The sequence below is a fragment of the Podarcis filfolensis genome (genome assembly GCF_964270895.1).
Source record: "Podarcis filfolensis genome assembly, chromosome: 5".
NCBI classification, from domain to species: Eukaryota; Metazoa; Chordata; class Lepidosauria; order Squamata; family Lacertidae; genus Podarcis; species Podarcis filfolensis.
In genome coordinates this window covers 67935716-67951773 of record NC_139608.1, presented here as the reverse complement: position 1 = coordinate 67951773, position 16058 = coordinate 67935716, and the positions used below count along the sequence as shown (strand labels likewise).

At 45.4% G+C, this 16058-nt stretch overlaps 1 protein-coding gene across 4 annotated transcripts in view; it reads right to left on the bottom strand.

Moving 5' to 3' along the window:
* The window catches only part of DNAJB12 (DnaJ heat shock protein family (Hsp40) member B12), a 26124-nt gene extending 10066 nt beyond the window's left edge, over positions 1 to 16058 (bottom strand). The window contains exons 1-6 of one of the 4 annotated variants that reach the window (XM_083614171.1): positions 15545 to 15729; positions 10119 to 10293; positions 6756 to 6901; positions 4704 to 4889; positions 1251 to 1370; positions 378 to 457 (exon numbers count right to left, since the gene is read on the bottom strand). In XM_083614171.1, coding sequence (XP_083470297.1) covers positions 378 to 457; positions 1251 to 1370; positions 4704 to 4889; positions 6756 to 6901; positions 10119 to 10293; positions 15545 to 15677 — 840 coding nt within the window. In that variant the 5' untranslated portion in view covers positions 15678 to 15729. Of the gene's footprint in view, positions 1 to 377; positions 458 to 1250; positions 1371 to 4703; positions 4890 to 6755; positions 6902 to 10118; positions 10294 to 14877; positions 15115 to 15330; positions 15494 to 15544 lie in introns of those variants that run through there. The other 3 variants (XM_083614174.1, XM_083614173.1, XM_083614172.1) reach the window with 3 other exon arrangements.

Genomic DNA, 16058 nt, shown 5'->3' with positions numbered 1-16058 from the left:
CCAGAGGCAAGAGGTGAACATCCTCGTTCACAGCCTGGCACTTGGCTCTTCTGCATTTGAATTATGAAACTTTAAAAAGGCACTCAGTGCAGTGCATCGGAGGATGCAATTGTACTGGTAGTTAAACGCAACTGAAGACAAGTAGTCACTCGTCCTCTATTTGGCAACTCAGTCCTAAGGGCGAAAGCTGCATCCTGGAAAAAAAAATCGCAATCAAATATAAAAGCAAAAACCCAGTGGGGTTGCTTTGGCTTTCGGCTAATTAACAGTTAACAAACCAGCTGGGACAGAGGAGTACGGAGAAGCAATGTTTTACTGGAACGGGTCAGTATGTTTTGAAGAATTTTTACTTTCTCTTCCTTCTGGCCGCAACTTACATCGCCTTGATGCTCCCGCCTGTCTTGCCTCTGGTGGTAGGTATATCGCATCCTGCCGTTGCTGTATACATGAACGTTACCTGTGGGTGAAAGTGGGAGTTGTTAAGAGCAACTAATAATACGGTGTCAGCAAACTGAGGCAGTGTATGGCCGAGGTCACAGCAAAATTTGGAATATTTCACTGCTGGAATGGAATTTAACCAGGCCCTAACAAGTGCAGCGACAGGTTAGAAGGTGATAGTAAGAGCCCCCTTCATGACAGGAGAAACTCCATAATGGGAGAGATGACAGGCTGGGTTGTTCCAAAGGCTGCAACGGAGAAACCAGCTTAACCAAGACTTTATACTGAGTTACGCTCATGTGTGGAAGATGCGTTCCACTGCACTAATAGGTAGGTCGTATTTACGATCAGGGTTCTAATCCTTTAACAACTAACCCCTTGGTGCGTCAAAGGAAATATGCATGGAAGAACAATGCAACTTTAAAGGCTTTCTCAGAAAGTAAGCGGCAAAACTGCTCAAGTCACAACTGCAAAAGTAGCCGAGGCTATTGACATGGGTGCAGTTCGGCTCAAGAGAAGAATGACAAAACCTTGTCTTATTTGCAACTCTACTTTTATTGCAGGGCATATGCCACCTGGCAGGTAGGTCACCCGGCGCAGAGTTGTGAATCTCTCGCTCAGGAAAGATGGGCAGTGGTCATAGAAATGGACCTTCACAGTCCCGTGGCATAACTTTTACAGGCCTGTTCCCCTCATTCCTGCCTGTCCCACTTTGTGGCTCTTAAGACAAAGGATCCCCAGGTGGTTGCTATTCAGCCACCCCACTCCCTGAGCCGGGGGGGCTCTGGTTCCCAGGAGGTTCATCATCTCACGTGGCTCTCCCCGACGTTCCCTCCAGGCAGATTCCACCACTCTCGGAGGCTTCCTGCTGCAGGCAGAGACGGTGCACTCCCTGTGTCGTCTTCCTTTGGGCTCTCTATTAAGGGTAGGGCCTGCCAGGGAGACTCAGATAAGTACAACCCCCCTCCTCTCCCCAAAAGCCCTTCCTCAGTTCTTGAGAGCCCTACAGGTCACTCGGCCTCCATCTCATCTGTTCCCCCTTGCTTCTTTCCCCCCTTCCTGCTCTGGCTACCGGTTCACCATACTGTCTCCTAGACGTGGTCAGGAACTGGCACCAAACTGACATCGACATGCCGGTCAGAAATTACTCCTTAGAAAGAGGAGGGAGAGGTCAGGGGTTTTCTTAAGATTGGTGCAGGCAATGACACCTTTGCTCCTGGAACTCTGCCTCCTGATTTCTTGGCTAGGCTCCCTTGCATCTGTCACACATCTGCCACTACGGAGCTTTCCAATCTTTATGGGACGTTTAGTGCTTTCAATAGCCAGGCACTAAGGCATGCTAAAATCCCTCCAAAAGCTTATGATAGAGAACAGCAACCTGCTGGGGATCACAATAGGTTAGAGAGCCAAAAGCTTTGGGAAAGTGGAGGGCAAGGAGTACATGCATCAGTCTGGTCCCTAATTTTTGTTTCTTAAGTGCCTTTAAAGCTCAGAATTCCAACATGCATATCAGGCATAAGACACACTGGAGAGATGGAGAGTAAACAGTGCATGTTCATGGATGTTTTGGAAACTGAACATGTGCTTGCCCCCTTTGGATCTGGCATTACTGCTCAAGGAGTACTTTTAGGTGAGGATCTGTGCTGTGGAAACATTGAAAACAAATGTAATTTGGCCAATGTGTGTTTTTCTTTGAAAAGCACCCTAATATTGCACCTGTACATCATCTAGGAGTCTTTATCAACACATAAATGTGCATATTTAACACACTGGCTTTGATGCTATATAAATATTTTTAAAGATTTTTTTAAAGCTGTAATTTTCCATTTGCTTTTTCCATTTGTTATTTCCATTCAGCTGCAAGCTGTAATATTAGAAACACGCTTATTGTTTTTATGCCCTGAAGATTTGCGAATTCCTACAGTGGGCATCTCATCAATGGGCCGCTATCCATTTCCCTCATCTACCTGAAGGGCTTTTTCCATTGAAACATGCACTTCTTTTATAACACACAGCTATGGAACTAATAAAGCTTTTTGCAAAGGCCTGGGATTTTCTGCCTTCAGGATATAGTACAGCAGACTTATATTTCACATGAGTAAAGATAGGAGGGGAGATATGTTAACAGTGACTATTGTCCAGGCAGCACAAAAGCACCAGCAACTTGCATTTTTAAACTAGAGCAAGATATGGTGGTTTAATCCAATCCCTGGACCGCAAAGCCTTTCTTTGTGGCATGCAAAACATTTAGAAAGCCACAGAGTCTTGTTTCAACACCAAGCTTCGTTGATCACAAACACCAGCGAAGTGACCAGGGGAAAAAAATCATAAAACCACAATGGCCAGGGACCATAGAGAAAAAATGGGGTGCTCTTTCCCCATGCGTAATCACACCATAGTGCATGTTTTAGGAGAGTCGGCTGTCAAATGGGAGCTGAGTATTTATTGTTTCATAGCATCAGTTTGGATCCAAATGCTAGTACAGAACTGAAGGTAGCAGGTCATAGGAAGTGCATATATATATACAGGGTGGGTCTTTTAAAAGAGGGCCCGTGGAACATGTGTACTCTGTATCCACGGGGGCTCTTTTAAAGGACTCACCCTGGGTGGGTGGGTGGGTGGGTGGGTGGGTGTATGTATATGTATAGGCTAGAATTCAAGGCTAGAACTCCTCTCTCTGATATGTCTGCTTTCTATGTGCCGAGATCTTTTTTTATTCCAGGATCATTCAATCACACAACCCCCCACCTGTACTTCGAAGTGGTACAGTTCAGGAACAGTTTTGCCAGCTCATCTGCTGTTTATGGGAACCCAAGAGTGACTTTAGAACTGGTTAATGTGTTGCAAGGCCTACGGCACCATTTCCTATATAACCTGCTACCCTTGCAAGGTTTAAATTTAGCTAGATGATGCAGATCAGATCCATTCCTGCTGGCGGTTGGCAGAGCCTCCGAATTATCTAGTGCGGAAAGAAGAACGGGAAGGAGCTCTTACGAGGGCAAATGGCCGCGGACTAAGCAATCTGTCACCAGCAGCTCCACCAATTATTGAAACCACAAACAGTGTACACTGCGGAAAAGGAACCGGGACGGCAACTAATTCCAAAGGATTCAAGCAAGGGAGCCAAGGCACATGCTGCAGGGAACGCAACCTCTCCCAAACACTCCATCCTTCACCTCTCTAGTCAATTTCGACCCCAAGGAAAAGGCCTTCCTAGTTCCAAGTATGGTGATCATATTGGGCCTCAGACACAGCACCTCTCTATGTTGTGAGTTCTGCAGGTTGAGAGGGGGAGGCCCACAACACCTCCACTCAGCTGGCTGAATAATCTGTCCAGTAGGCAGCAATGATTTTCCTTTCCTTACCCCTGGGATGGGGACCCTGTTGCCCCCCTGATGTTGGTGGACCTCAGCTCCCTTCATCCCTGACCCCTGGCCATGCTGAGCAGGGATGATGGAAGTCCAACCACACCTGGAGGGCGACAGGTCCTGTCTTCTACCTACAGGGAGGGAAAGCGTACTTCAAGCACAACACAGCCCCTGAGGGAATCTTTCTCACTCAAGAGCTCCATTTTTGCTTGTGCAGCCCAAGCAGGCAACCGCACCGGTGCTGGGCTGGAGTTGTGCAGCGCTCAGGAATTTGGGTGCCTTCAGCAAAGGACAAGATGGCGCCCCCTCTTCATTTCATGTGCAGAAGCCAACGGGGCCGGCAAGCGACTCTTGCACCAACGCCAGTGACAGGATCGTGTCCTCCACCATACCTAAGGCAGCAGGTCATATCAGGCCTTGTAACAACAGAGAGGAGTGGCTGAGGAGGAACCGCCAGGGAATGCTGCTGCCCACCAATGTCCTCTACCTGAGGCAGTTGCCTAACAGTAGGGCCGGTCCTGGTTGCACCGATAAGGAAACCTAGGAGGGTGTATTGGGTCAGAATGGTTTTCATTTTCATGCAAGGTTAGACAGGAGAGAAAGGAAGCTTCCTTAAAACAGTAGTCTCTTTCCAACTCAACTTTAAAGGGAACTGCCACCAAATACGTTGCGGAAGGGTCTTTCACCCTGCTTGCTAGAAAGTCGAGTTGTTGCTCTAACATCTGGATTCTATTAGCACATCCCTGCTCAGCTGGGCGGGGGGGGGGGTATCTTGCCTTATCTAGGGCCTGCTTTGGTTCTGGTAAGTGACTGTGGAGGGAAGCCAGCTGAGTGGGTGACTCCTCATTTCCCCAACCTTCTCCCCACCCCCCACCGGATTTAAAACAAAAGGCTTACTAGAAGGAAAACCACCACCAAAGAACATATTGAAGAGGTCTTCAGGAGAGATGTCGGCCTCAAACCCTCGGTTGAAGTCCGTAGGGCTATGCCCGTGCCGTGTGGGACTGACTTTTGCATCTCCAAACTGGTCGTACTGCTTCCTCTTCTCTGGATTACTCAATACTGCGTATGCATTACCAATAGCTGAAATGTAAGAAAGAAGAAAGGATTCGTATTTTTGCCTCCAGCGACAGCAAATGTCAGCCAGTGGCCTAAAGCCAGCAAACTGGAAAAGTCCCCAGTTCGTATCTCACATCAGGCAGGAAGTAAGTGGGTGGTCTCGTTCAGCCCACCTGTAGAATGGGGATAGTGAATGCAGATATACCCTACATATTCATTATGAAGTGCCTCAAGCATTTAAAAGAATGTGTTTTCGATACTCGTAATAACAGCAGCCTCTCTTCTGTCTGCTTTCCATCCTTCTCTAGTTGATTTTAAAGCCCTTACTAAATCTCCATTTTATAAAGGCATCTAAAGGATAAATGTGCATGAAAGAAAAATCTGGCCTACTGATGCAGTGGGTGCAACCGGTTTGCTAAGTTCATGGAATCATAGAATTGTAGAGTTGGAAGGGACCCCAAGAGTCAACTAGTCCAATTGAATAACAATAATAAGTTTTTGTTTTAATGGCCTGCCTTTTCATAATGGTTCTGCTTTTATTGGAAAGGGAGTTCATAAATGATGAACGAAGTCCAAGCGTTCCAAACAGGCTATGCCAAGAATTTGATAAGCTATTAGGCCCCATCCCGATCACCTTTATGACTTGACATATTCTTATGTCCTGGTTCAATTTTATTGAGGATATATCTATCAGTGGCTCTACATTCTGATGCAGCAAAGCAGTTATTTTGTTCTTGCAAGCACACTCCTAAGAAAGAAGAGGACCATAAACAAGGTCCGAAGGCAAAAAATGTCACACTTATCAAAGATCACTGGGGAAAAGGAACACTAAAGCACCAGCTAACATCTGAAAAAATATTAACCAAGAGATTTCCAGAAAGGAGTGCATGCCTCTTTCCATTCCCCAAAGGTAAAGAGGTGAACTTTAGTGGGCACGTGGGTGCTAACACAGAGAGGGTAAAAGGAGGAATGAAATGGGCTTTGGTAAAGATAACCTCCTGAAAAATGGCCCTGTCAGGGAGGATAAAGCATTATCTTGCTTCATGCCCGAGTTGTGACATGCAACTCTTAGTAAAGCCTTCAGTAAACATAATAACAAAGTCTACAGGTGAAGAAACCTGCCTTTCGCCACCCTGGAGAACACACTATTGAAGAGCTTTTTTTGGGCCAGATGTCTAGACAAGTGCAGTTTTAATATAACCTGAGCACACAAAGGGTCAGTTAGACCCTTTTCCTGTCAAATGAAACAGGCCTAGATTTAGGATCCCAAAAGGGACCGAACAGACTTGCTTTCTGTTTTCCAATAACATATGGGAACACATTCTGTATTCTGTATAATTACTCCTCCATTATTTTACTCAAATGAGAGCTCTGATCCAGTTCCAATTCTGAAAATCAGGAGGGACCCCCCCCCCACAACCAGAACCTTTGGATTTTAAAGCTGCGTTTGAACTCAGCCACCATGATGATTTCCAATACAATTAGGAGTAGTAAAGAAGCTATTAAGAACCTAGAGAGGTAGCTTAACCCCCCTTAGTGCAAGGGTAACTTTCTGCCACTGAAATCAAGGGGACTTGCAGGACAATCTTAGATGCTGCAATTTTAAGATGTGGTAGAAAAGTCTCAGCGTCAGATCCACGAATGGGACAAATAAGCTGGCCTCTCCTATTACACACTCTCTCTCCTAGATTTTTCAAGATGTTTACAGTGGCAACAAGCAATACACTAAACCCCCGATCTCCAAGACTTAAATGCAAAGACATCAACAACAAACCCACTAATTCTAACCAAGAAAAAGCTACTAACCCTCATCTCTTGACCCCTGCCACCCCAAGGTACTACCTTTCATGGTCCTGAGAGACGGCTCACAAAAAAGAGACTACATTTTACCTTTAAAGGCCTCCGTTGCACCAGGTGCATGATTCTTATCGGGGTGAAATTTCAGTGCTAATTTCCGGTACGCCTTTTTCAGATCCTCGTCAGAGGAGTCTCTGCTCACACCCAGAATTTCATAATAGTCTTTACATTGTTTTACCCTAAAAAGTAAAGAGAAGAGCACATAGCAGCTGTTAATAAGAGAAAGAAAATCTACTTTAAAAATAGTTTAACTTTCCATTTCCCCCAAATTTCAATTCAGATTAATACTGCCCTCTAGTTTTATTTCCTCAACTGGTTCAAAAGCATTCATTGATGCTACACCATTAACTGGGACATCCATTCACCCTTTCCCCATCAGAGGTTCAGCTACCCAGCTTAACCATTTGCTACTCACCTGCAGCAAGCAACACCTGACCCCTTGCAAATCCTAAATTGCCAGCTGCACCTGCCTTACACACAAGGATTTCTCTTTTAGCCTTCAAGCTCTACTGTCCCTTTAAGGCCAGAAGAGAGAGAAGCAGAGCTGTGTGGCTCAGCCCTGAGCTGCGTTTAAGGGATGCAAGCAAGGTTTCTCAAACATTTCTGAATTTGAACCTTTTAGACCCTTCTGTCTCAGCTCACTGACGACTACTTCTTTAGCAGGAAGGGGCACAGATTCCTCACACAGAGCTGCATGTATGCAGTCTGCTGCTATACATGTAAAAAGATCTGTGGGCTTGGACGCTAATCCAACACCAGCTTTCAAAGAGGAGCAGGGCATCCCCGACTCTCTCCCAAAACCAGCCAACCAGGGAAGTTCTGACACCACCCTAAACAGCCATATGTTCCCTGTTCCTTTACGAGGGTGTCTGGAGGCTGCAAAGCTCAATGTCTGTTGTCAGGAGGAATGTTTCCTTTACTCTCCAAGATGCAGGATAGTCAGGCTTCATGACATGGAAATCACTTTGGGGAAGAAGGGCCTTTACAACAGCAATTTCACTCTCCAGACTCTGCACTGCTTCCAGTCATCTGGTGCTGCCACCGTGACATAGCGTATCAGCTCCACTTCTGCCTTTTCTAGATCTAAAGCAGCAGCGCTCAGGTGGCAGGACAAATTCTCCCTCTAAGAAGCAGCAGTAATGCAGGCAGAAGTGGCCTACGTTATGTCCATAGCAGATACATTTGAAGTCTACATTAAAATAGATTTCTATGGTCACAAAAGCTTTGGAGATGCTGCTACCCTCAATGGCTCCCCTATTCATCCTTAAGGAATAAGCAGGTCTACATGCACATTCATTGGTGCGGGAAGATGTCTGCTCCCTATACTGAAAAGAATGAGGAAGTCTGTATGCACACGAACACCATGTGGAGCTCGGGGGCCAAGTAAGCACATTATGCACATGGTGAACTGGTTTCCTACAATGTAGGTCATAATCCAAAGCTTGGCTACAAAAAAAATAAATAATCAAATATACAAAGTGCAAGAAAGCAACTTACGGATGAGCATTTGTATGCGACTTATATGTTGCTTGTGGGTTCAGTTCTAGAGACTTGGCCCTCAAAGATCAGACGCAATGCAGGGAAAATGCTGCCCTCAAGTGACACAACCGTGCATTACGCTAAAGAAAAAAAACTCGGAAACAGCTTGCCTTTATCCTGACCCAAACTTTAGGCATGTTCTGTTAGCTTTAAAATTTGGGGCTTCAAGACGAACTTCCTTCATTTTAGGCAAAAAGCACAAAAGACCAAATGGCCTTGTATAAAGAAATACCCTTTCTCGCTGAAGGTCAATGACCAAACAGACAACTGGTTTCGTATATAAGAAACCAAAAGTTAACCGAGACTAACAGTGCAATCCTATACATGTCTACTCAGAAGTAAGCCTTACTGATTTCAGCTGGACTTACTCTCAGGTAAATGTGTAAAGGATTACCTCCCAAGTCTGAAGCCACATGATGCAGTTCTATTCCTGAAGCTAAAGGGATCTGTCTCTAATGAGAGATCATCTAGGAATCACATGTAAGCCACTGAGAGTTCTCTGGAGGAAGAGCGGATTTCAAATGTAATTTAGAAACCATACACAATGCCCAGCAAGTAATTAACCCCCATAATAAAAGACAAAAAACCAAAGGGCTCTAGCCCTTAGATTACCGCTTGCTTAAATTCTAGTTGTAAGGCTAATGGGTGTGCAATTTCTGATGCTGAAAGGTCTGCATGGATAAGGCTTCTCTATCGGGAACGGTCCTGCCATCCACTGTGGCTCACCTCTTCTCATTTCAGCCTCCCCAGGTGCTAAGGTCATCAAATGAGGCCCTAGTTCACCTGCTAATATTATATATATATATGTCTCAGCTTGTCTGGCTCAAGCGGTGGCACTTTTTCAGTGTTAGTATCCTTGCTACACAACTCCTTCTCTAGAGAAGCTTGGCGGGTTTACTTGAATTGATTCTTAGAAGCCAGCAAAGACTATTCTGTTTTGGAAAACTTTGAGAGAAATTACCCGTTGCCCACGCTGCTTTAGGAGACTTTAATGGGAATATTAAATTGTTTTGATGGACTTTGACTGCATTTTTTATGGCTTTATGGTGTTGTTCTACTTCATCCAGGTTTTACAGCTGAATGTTGTTGTTTTTAGGTCTCTGCCTAGGATTGTGGGTTTTAAAGCAATACATTTTCCGCCTGCTTTTAAAACACATTTTTAGTTGTTTTTCTTGTAAATCACATTAAGACTTTTGAGAGAAGCAATAAATGTAAGAATAATAATGCTTTTAATGTACTGTATTTTAGTACATGTTTTATTCACTGATGCATATACTGTATGCAGCCCTGGGGGCTCATCTGAGCTATTTGGAAGGGTATAAAGTTCCAAAGTAACACAGGAACAAAAGGAGGCTGCCTTAATCAAACCGCTGGTTCATCTAGCTCTGTATCGTCTACCCCAGTATTGTGATCCATGAGACACAGCCATCACGCTAAATAGTCATGTTTCTTTTTAACTGCATTTTTATTGCGTCTTCTATTTCTTCTGTTGTAATTTACTGCATTGCAATCATAACCAATAAGTTATACCACAAGACAAACACCCCCAGCAATTTTCAAGTGGTCTGTGGGGGTGGAAGTTTGGGAACCAAATAAAATAATACGTCCTTATTGTGGAATTTCAGCATCTTCAGCAAAAGCAGCCCAGCTGCTCTTTGGTGAATGCAAAGAAGCAATTTCTAAGGTAAACAGACCTGTCTTACCGTAGGTGTTGCTCTCCATGACTACGTTGTCATAATTCATTGTAAGTCAGCACCTGCACCCTGAACTTACCTCCCAAATGTGACCAAAAAATGACTCTGTGGTAGCAAGCCAGGGCCCTCCAATACACAAACAAAATCTGATGTGTACACTTACCTCTTAACTGCATCTACTTGATCTTGAGTGTAACCTTTACTGATATCCCCACCTGCCTCTCCATTGGCTGCAGGGATGTCCCCACTCATTTTTCTAAGGTGGGGGTTTGTGGATTCCTTGGTTTGCGAATGGCCATTTGATGATTTTTCACTCCTGGTGAGAGAATCGAGCAGCACTGCAAGCAAGAAAACACAGCAATGGGTCAAATTTCTCCCGCTCTTTCAATATTTTCATTTCTTTCATAGTTACTACCAAGTGTTCTCATATTCTCCCCCCCTCCTTTGCTGGTCCTCTTCCAAAAAACTTCAGTACTTTCATCCAATTTTATTTTATTTTTAATAAATCTAGCCAGCTGAGATGTTCACTCTTTTACATCCTGACAGAAAGAACACCATTTGATGCAAATCATTTGTTGTCTAATCTACTTATGCCAACAAATCAATAACCCCTTAAGCTTTGAATGTATCTATGGGTTAATGTTCAATCAGAGGGCACAAGACAAGAGGAAAATTAGAAAAAAACAACCTGGTGATTAAAATGAAATATATAAAGTGATTATAATATTTAAAAGAAAGCACCAAACTAGACAGTGTTCAATAATAAGCAGAACAACCACCCCGAATTGATACTGTTAGCAGGATCCACATGCCAACAAGATCCTAATAATAATAATAATAATAATAATAATAATAATAATAATAACAACAATTTATTTATACCCCACCCATCTGGCTGGGTTTCCTCAGCCACTCTGGACGGCTTCCAACAAAAGATTAAAAATACATTAAAAATCAGTCATTAAAAACTTCCCTAAACAGGGCTGCCTCCAGATGCTTTCTAAACATCAGTTGTTTATTTCCTTGACATCTGATGGGAGGGCCTTCCACAGAGAGGGTGCCACTACCAAGAAAGCCCTCTGCCTGGTTCCCTGTAACTTCGCTTCTCACAGTGAGGGAACCGCCAGAAGGCCCTCGGTGCTGGACCTCAATGTCTGGGCAGAACCAACTAGCCATACTATGGTTGGAGTGAAAAAATCTGAGGTAGCTATCAAGTTCACAGGGTAATCTTAGGCCAGTCACTCTCTCTTTCACAGCGTTGTTTTGAGAATGAAATGGATGGTGGAGGGGACCGGGGGACGACGACTATAAATGTCATCTTGAGCTCCTTGAAGACAGGGTGGGATACAAATGAAAAATATAATAATTAAAAATAATTTGCTAGCCTCTGACAGTGAGTAGTAGTTACCCACATGGGATAATGAAATAGCATAAGCTAAGTGGTTGTTCATTTTCTCTCTTTTAGGCTAGCAGTCTTTAAGGCTACAACAGCAAGAAGCACAGCCATGTGGCTAGATGACTATATGCTGTCCACTGCTCAACACAGGACAGCACTGAACCCGGGTCCAAGGAAGGCAACAGCAAAAAAAAGGCCAGCTCCTGTATTCAGACTCCTGCTGGGAGGAAAGAAAGAACAAAGGGATCAATATCCATCACCAATTCTCCCAAGTTCTTGGGCCCAAGAAGCTAAGGTTGCCAACTATAGATCTGACCTGGCCGGGCTGTGTCTTTTACAGCTAAATATGCAGACACCAGCAAGCGGAAATATTTATCTCCATGCATTGAAACATTTTCAATACCAAACTGCTGTTCAAGGTGCAAGAGCAGAACAGGCTGTGTTTTTGCCCTGGTCAGTTGGCAGCCCAACAGCACTGTTCAAACAGATGCATCTATTTCCCCAGCTTTAGAGGAAATAAAGCAAATAAAGGCTTGCCATAGTTGCACTGCTAAAAGCCAGTCAAAAGAGCACCATTAAATCCAGTCACGATTATTTTATACAACTTCTCAAACACAGTCATGTCGCCTCCCTTCAGATTAGTACTGCTGTATGCTTTACCCTTGGGCAGGGGAAAATCATCTCTCTACTGGTTGGAATGTTGGACTGGGAGACCAGGGTCTGAATCCCCACTTGGGGTCATGAAGCTCACTGGGTGCCCTTGGGCCAGTCACTGCCTCTCAGCCTAACTTGCCCCACAGAGTTGTTGTGGGGACAAACTGAGGAGGGGGAGAGTCATGCATGCACCATGAGCTCCTTGGAAGAAAAGGTGGATTATAAATGCCACAAATAAAGGAAGTATTTCTAGATAAGTGCAAATAAGTTTTGTATCAAATCTAATGTAAGCTTCTATATCTTGCAAAGGGACACGGGTAGCGCTGTGGGTTAAACCACAGAGCCTAGGACTTGCCAATCAGAAGGTCGGCAGTTCGAATCACCACGACGGGGTGAGCTCCCATTGCTCGGTCCCAACTCCTGCCAACCTAGCAGTTCGAAAGCACGTCAAAGGGCAAGTAGATAAATAGGTACCGCTCCGACGGGAAGGTAAACGGCGTTTCCGTGCGCTGCTCTGGTTCGCCAGAAGCAGCTTAGTCATGCTGGGCACATGACCCGGAAGCTGTACGCCGGCTCCCTCGGCCGATAAAGCAAGATGAGCGCTGCAACCCCAGAGTCGGCCATGACTGGACCTAATGGTCAGGGGTTTCCTTTACCCTTATCTTGCAAAACAAAACAAAAACCAAGCACCAAATCTGGAGAGCGGATACAATAATTTGTTCTGTCAACATTTATAGGCGAGCCAAAGTGGTCACAAAGTGGTCACTGGCACTATGCACACCCCTTCTGCCCAGTTTAAACACCAGGTCATCCATTGACCTAATGGCTGTAGGGAAGCCACTGCCTCCTTGCCTGAGTTCCCTATCAGCAAACGGGATTTTTAAAACGACCCATTTCACAGGGTAGATCTGATGATGAAAAATAAATTGTAAGGGATTATAATTCTAAAGAGGTGATTCACAACTGGGTGGTGGCGGCAGTGGGGAAATAAGCACTTATTGCAAGCCTACATTATTGCAAGCAATTGCGCAGATTGATCTACAGTTCCCATAGGCATTGGTTGGCCACTGTGAGAACAGGATACTGGACTAAATGGGCCACTGAAGTGATGTAGTAAGTTCTTCTTAGGTACTTAATTATACATTTAAACTACAGAAGACATAAGTGACACTTTATCAAAAGCCTTCATTTTGTTTTGTTCCTGTCCAGCCTTAACGAGCCATTTTTAATTAAGGAAAAATAGGTTAAAAACAAACTTTTAAAAATGTTCCAACCCAAGGAACTACGACAGAAACGAAAAAGGAAGGGAACATATCCACAAGCAGAACTATGGGATTCAACTGCTTATGACTTTCAAGAAAGTTCAGGTAAAAACAAAGTGATTTCAGTAGATATTGCCGTTTGTTATATTTTCCCTGAATGCCACAAAATTCTTAAAAAGAAAGCACTTCTTCATAGGAATAAGCATAGCATCCACATGTGGATTACCACATCAATCCTAAGTGTGTACACGCCGAAAACTGAAGCCGAGCAGTTCTTCCCAGTCACACACACCAAAATCTGTGAACACTATCCCCACACAGGCATTCTTGTATAAAGTTAAGCTGAAACATAGAAAGGACCATCTGCAAAAACAAACCTCCTCTTTTGCTTATTGTTTGTATTATCCTGCAACACAGGATAAAGCATTTCCTCATTCAAAGTGAAAACAGGAAGAACATCATGACATCATTGTGTAACCAAATCTGATTGGCTATGAGATAGGCTGACTACCTGATTCCCAATTGGCTGGGATCACTTTCCATGAATCAGCTGCTCTAGTTTTCTTAAAGCAAGATTGAGGGCCAAATCCCCACAACAATATTTTAAGGCCAAAATAATAATGATTTCATATTTGAATATTCAATACATCCTTATTCTGTAACTATTTTATTTCTGTCTTTCTTGGTAAGGCTTTTAAAAATTGGTCTCTTAATATTCATTTCCTTTCTCTCAAAGTTGTAAATTATTCTTGTTCCATGTCTGAGGGCTAAGGTGAAATAAATAGATGTTGGAAAACACTATGTGAAATTTTCTCTGCTCCACATCACAAAATTGACAGCAGCAGAGCAAGCGGTTGCAACATTTTCTTTTTAACAGTTGTATGACAAACAGAAATTCAATACGTATATCTATCCCTAGAGATGAAGCAACTAGAAAGTGCACTTGCTTACTCAACTTTCAAAGACAGAAAAAGCAGCAACTCTAATTCCATATTACTAGATTGCATCTGTTTGGCTCCCCTCAAAAACGTGTATTGTAGGAATGGGAAATAAGACAGTGGGGGGCAAGACAGAGGAACTCCATATTTCTGTAAAGTGTAGAGGGGCTTCTGTGCTGTAACTAAGAATATAGAGCAATGCTGTAAGTTAAGGGGCTGAAAAGTTGTAATGCTGAAAAGATGGGTGGCAAAGTGCAAAGCAAGAACAGATAAGATGACCACTCCATGGGGGGGGGGGGGAGAGGAAGCTGAGAAAACAGAGCCACAAAAAGCAAAGATTCTTTGCTGCCATCTTAGCTTAAAGCTGGACAAGTTGTTTAAGAGCTGAAGGGTCAACCGGAGACCAGGAGATTGGGGCAAGCAGTGGGCGAGGATGTGTGTAACCATTTCAGAGAGGATAAAGAGGCTCTCTCTGAGGATCAGCCCAAGCAATCCGTACAGCAGTAGCCCAACGTCCTGCTTCCACCCCAGTGACCAGCAAAACCACTCTCGCGGAAGCCCACGATCAGGGAGGGCATGAAGGCAGCAGCCTCCGATAACACCTAGTATACTTGAGACACACGCGATCTCCAGCGATATACTGGGAGCCAATGGTGGCAGATTTCTGCTTACCGTGTGGATTTGGCGTCGTTTATAAAAAGAAAGCGGCTAAACAGGGGACGGGGGAAGATGCTCAATTGTGGGGCTGAAGGAAATCAGCTGCTACGGATACAAGAGCGAACGGGGGGCTTCGGGGAAGGGCTGGGGGACCACGATGAAGAGGGTTGGGGGGCGAAACCCCAAACTAAGGCCTAGGGGAAAGATATAGCGAGCCACTGATTTGGGTGCGGGGGGAGCCTAAGCGTGTCATATGTAACACGGGGAAGCAGCAGAGAAAGGGGGTGCTGGGGCCATACAAGGGGGCTATTCCGCTCCCTCTATTGATATGGTGTTGCCCCCCCCTCCACACACGGCGCGGTGGCTTCTGGGAATTGTGGTCTCCCAAGCCCAGCTTCGCAAGGACCAGCGGCTGACTCTTCCTGCTCAGGACTCCCAGGCGACTCTCCCAGCCAGGTCTCCCCTTACCCCACGCGCCCACCGGGAAGTCTCCCTCCAAGACTCGCTTCGCGGCCCGTATCCCGCTCGCGGCACGGAACCGCCAGGGACTCCAACTCCCAAGGTGCCCCGCGGCGTCGCAGCTCACTGCGCACGCGCAGTGCGGGTGAGAGGTCATTTCCCCAGCCTCCACAGGCCCCGCCGGCCTCCCCAGCCCTTCCCGCCCCTCTCCGCCCCCGCTCACCGCGGACCCGCTGAGACGGGTAGAGGCGCTGCGCCTTCTCCAAGAAGCGACGCGCCTTCTCGACCTGGCCGGCCTTGATGGCGCCCACCGCGATAGCGATACAACGCTCCGCCTCGTCCCTGTTGGATTCCATGGTGGCGGCGGCAGCGGCGGAGGAAATCGCCGGCGCGCGGTGATGCCGTCACGCGACGATGGCGCAGCGGCCCCTGCTGGAATCTCCCTAATTGCGCCCGCTAGAGGCTCTACCGAACTCTTTGGGGTAGCCGCGGTATTTGGTGCCGTATTGGCCAGAATAGCCGGACAATAAGCGGATAGGGAACCTGTGGCGGTTGCGCAGAAAACCAGCCAGAGTACCTGGAAATCTGCTCTTGAGGGTTCGTGCCGGGTTGGAGAAAAAGGATCCCGCTGAGAAAAGCTTTGTTAGCACTGAGCTCGCGATTCTATGGCCAATACAAGGGGACTTCTAAGGAAACCCGCCTAAGATTGTGCTGCAAACTGCGTAATACGCTCTTGG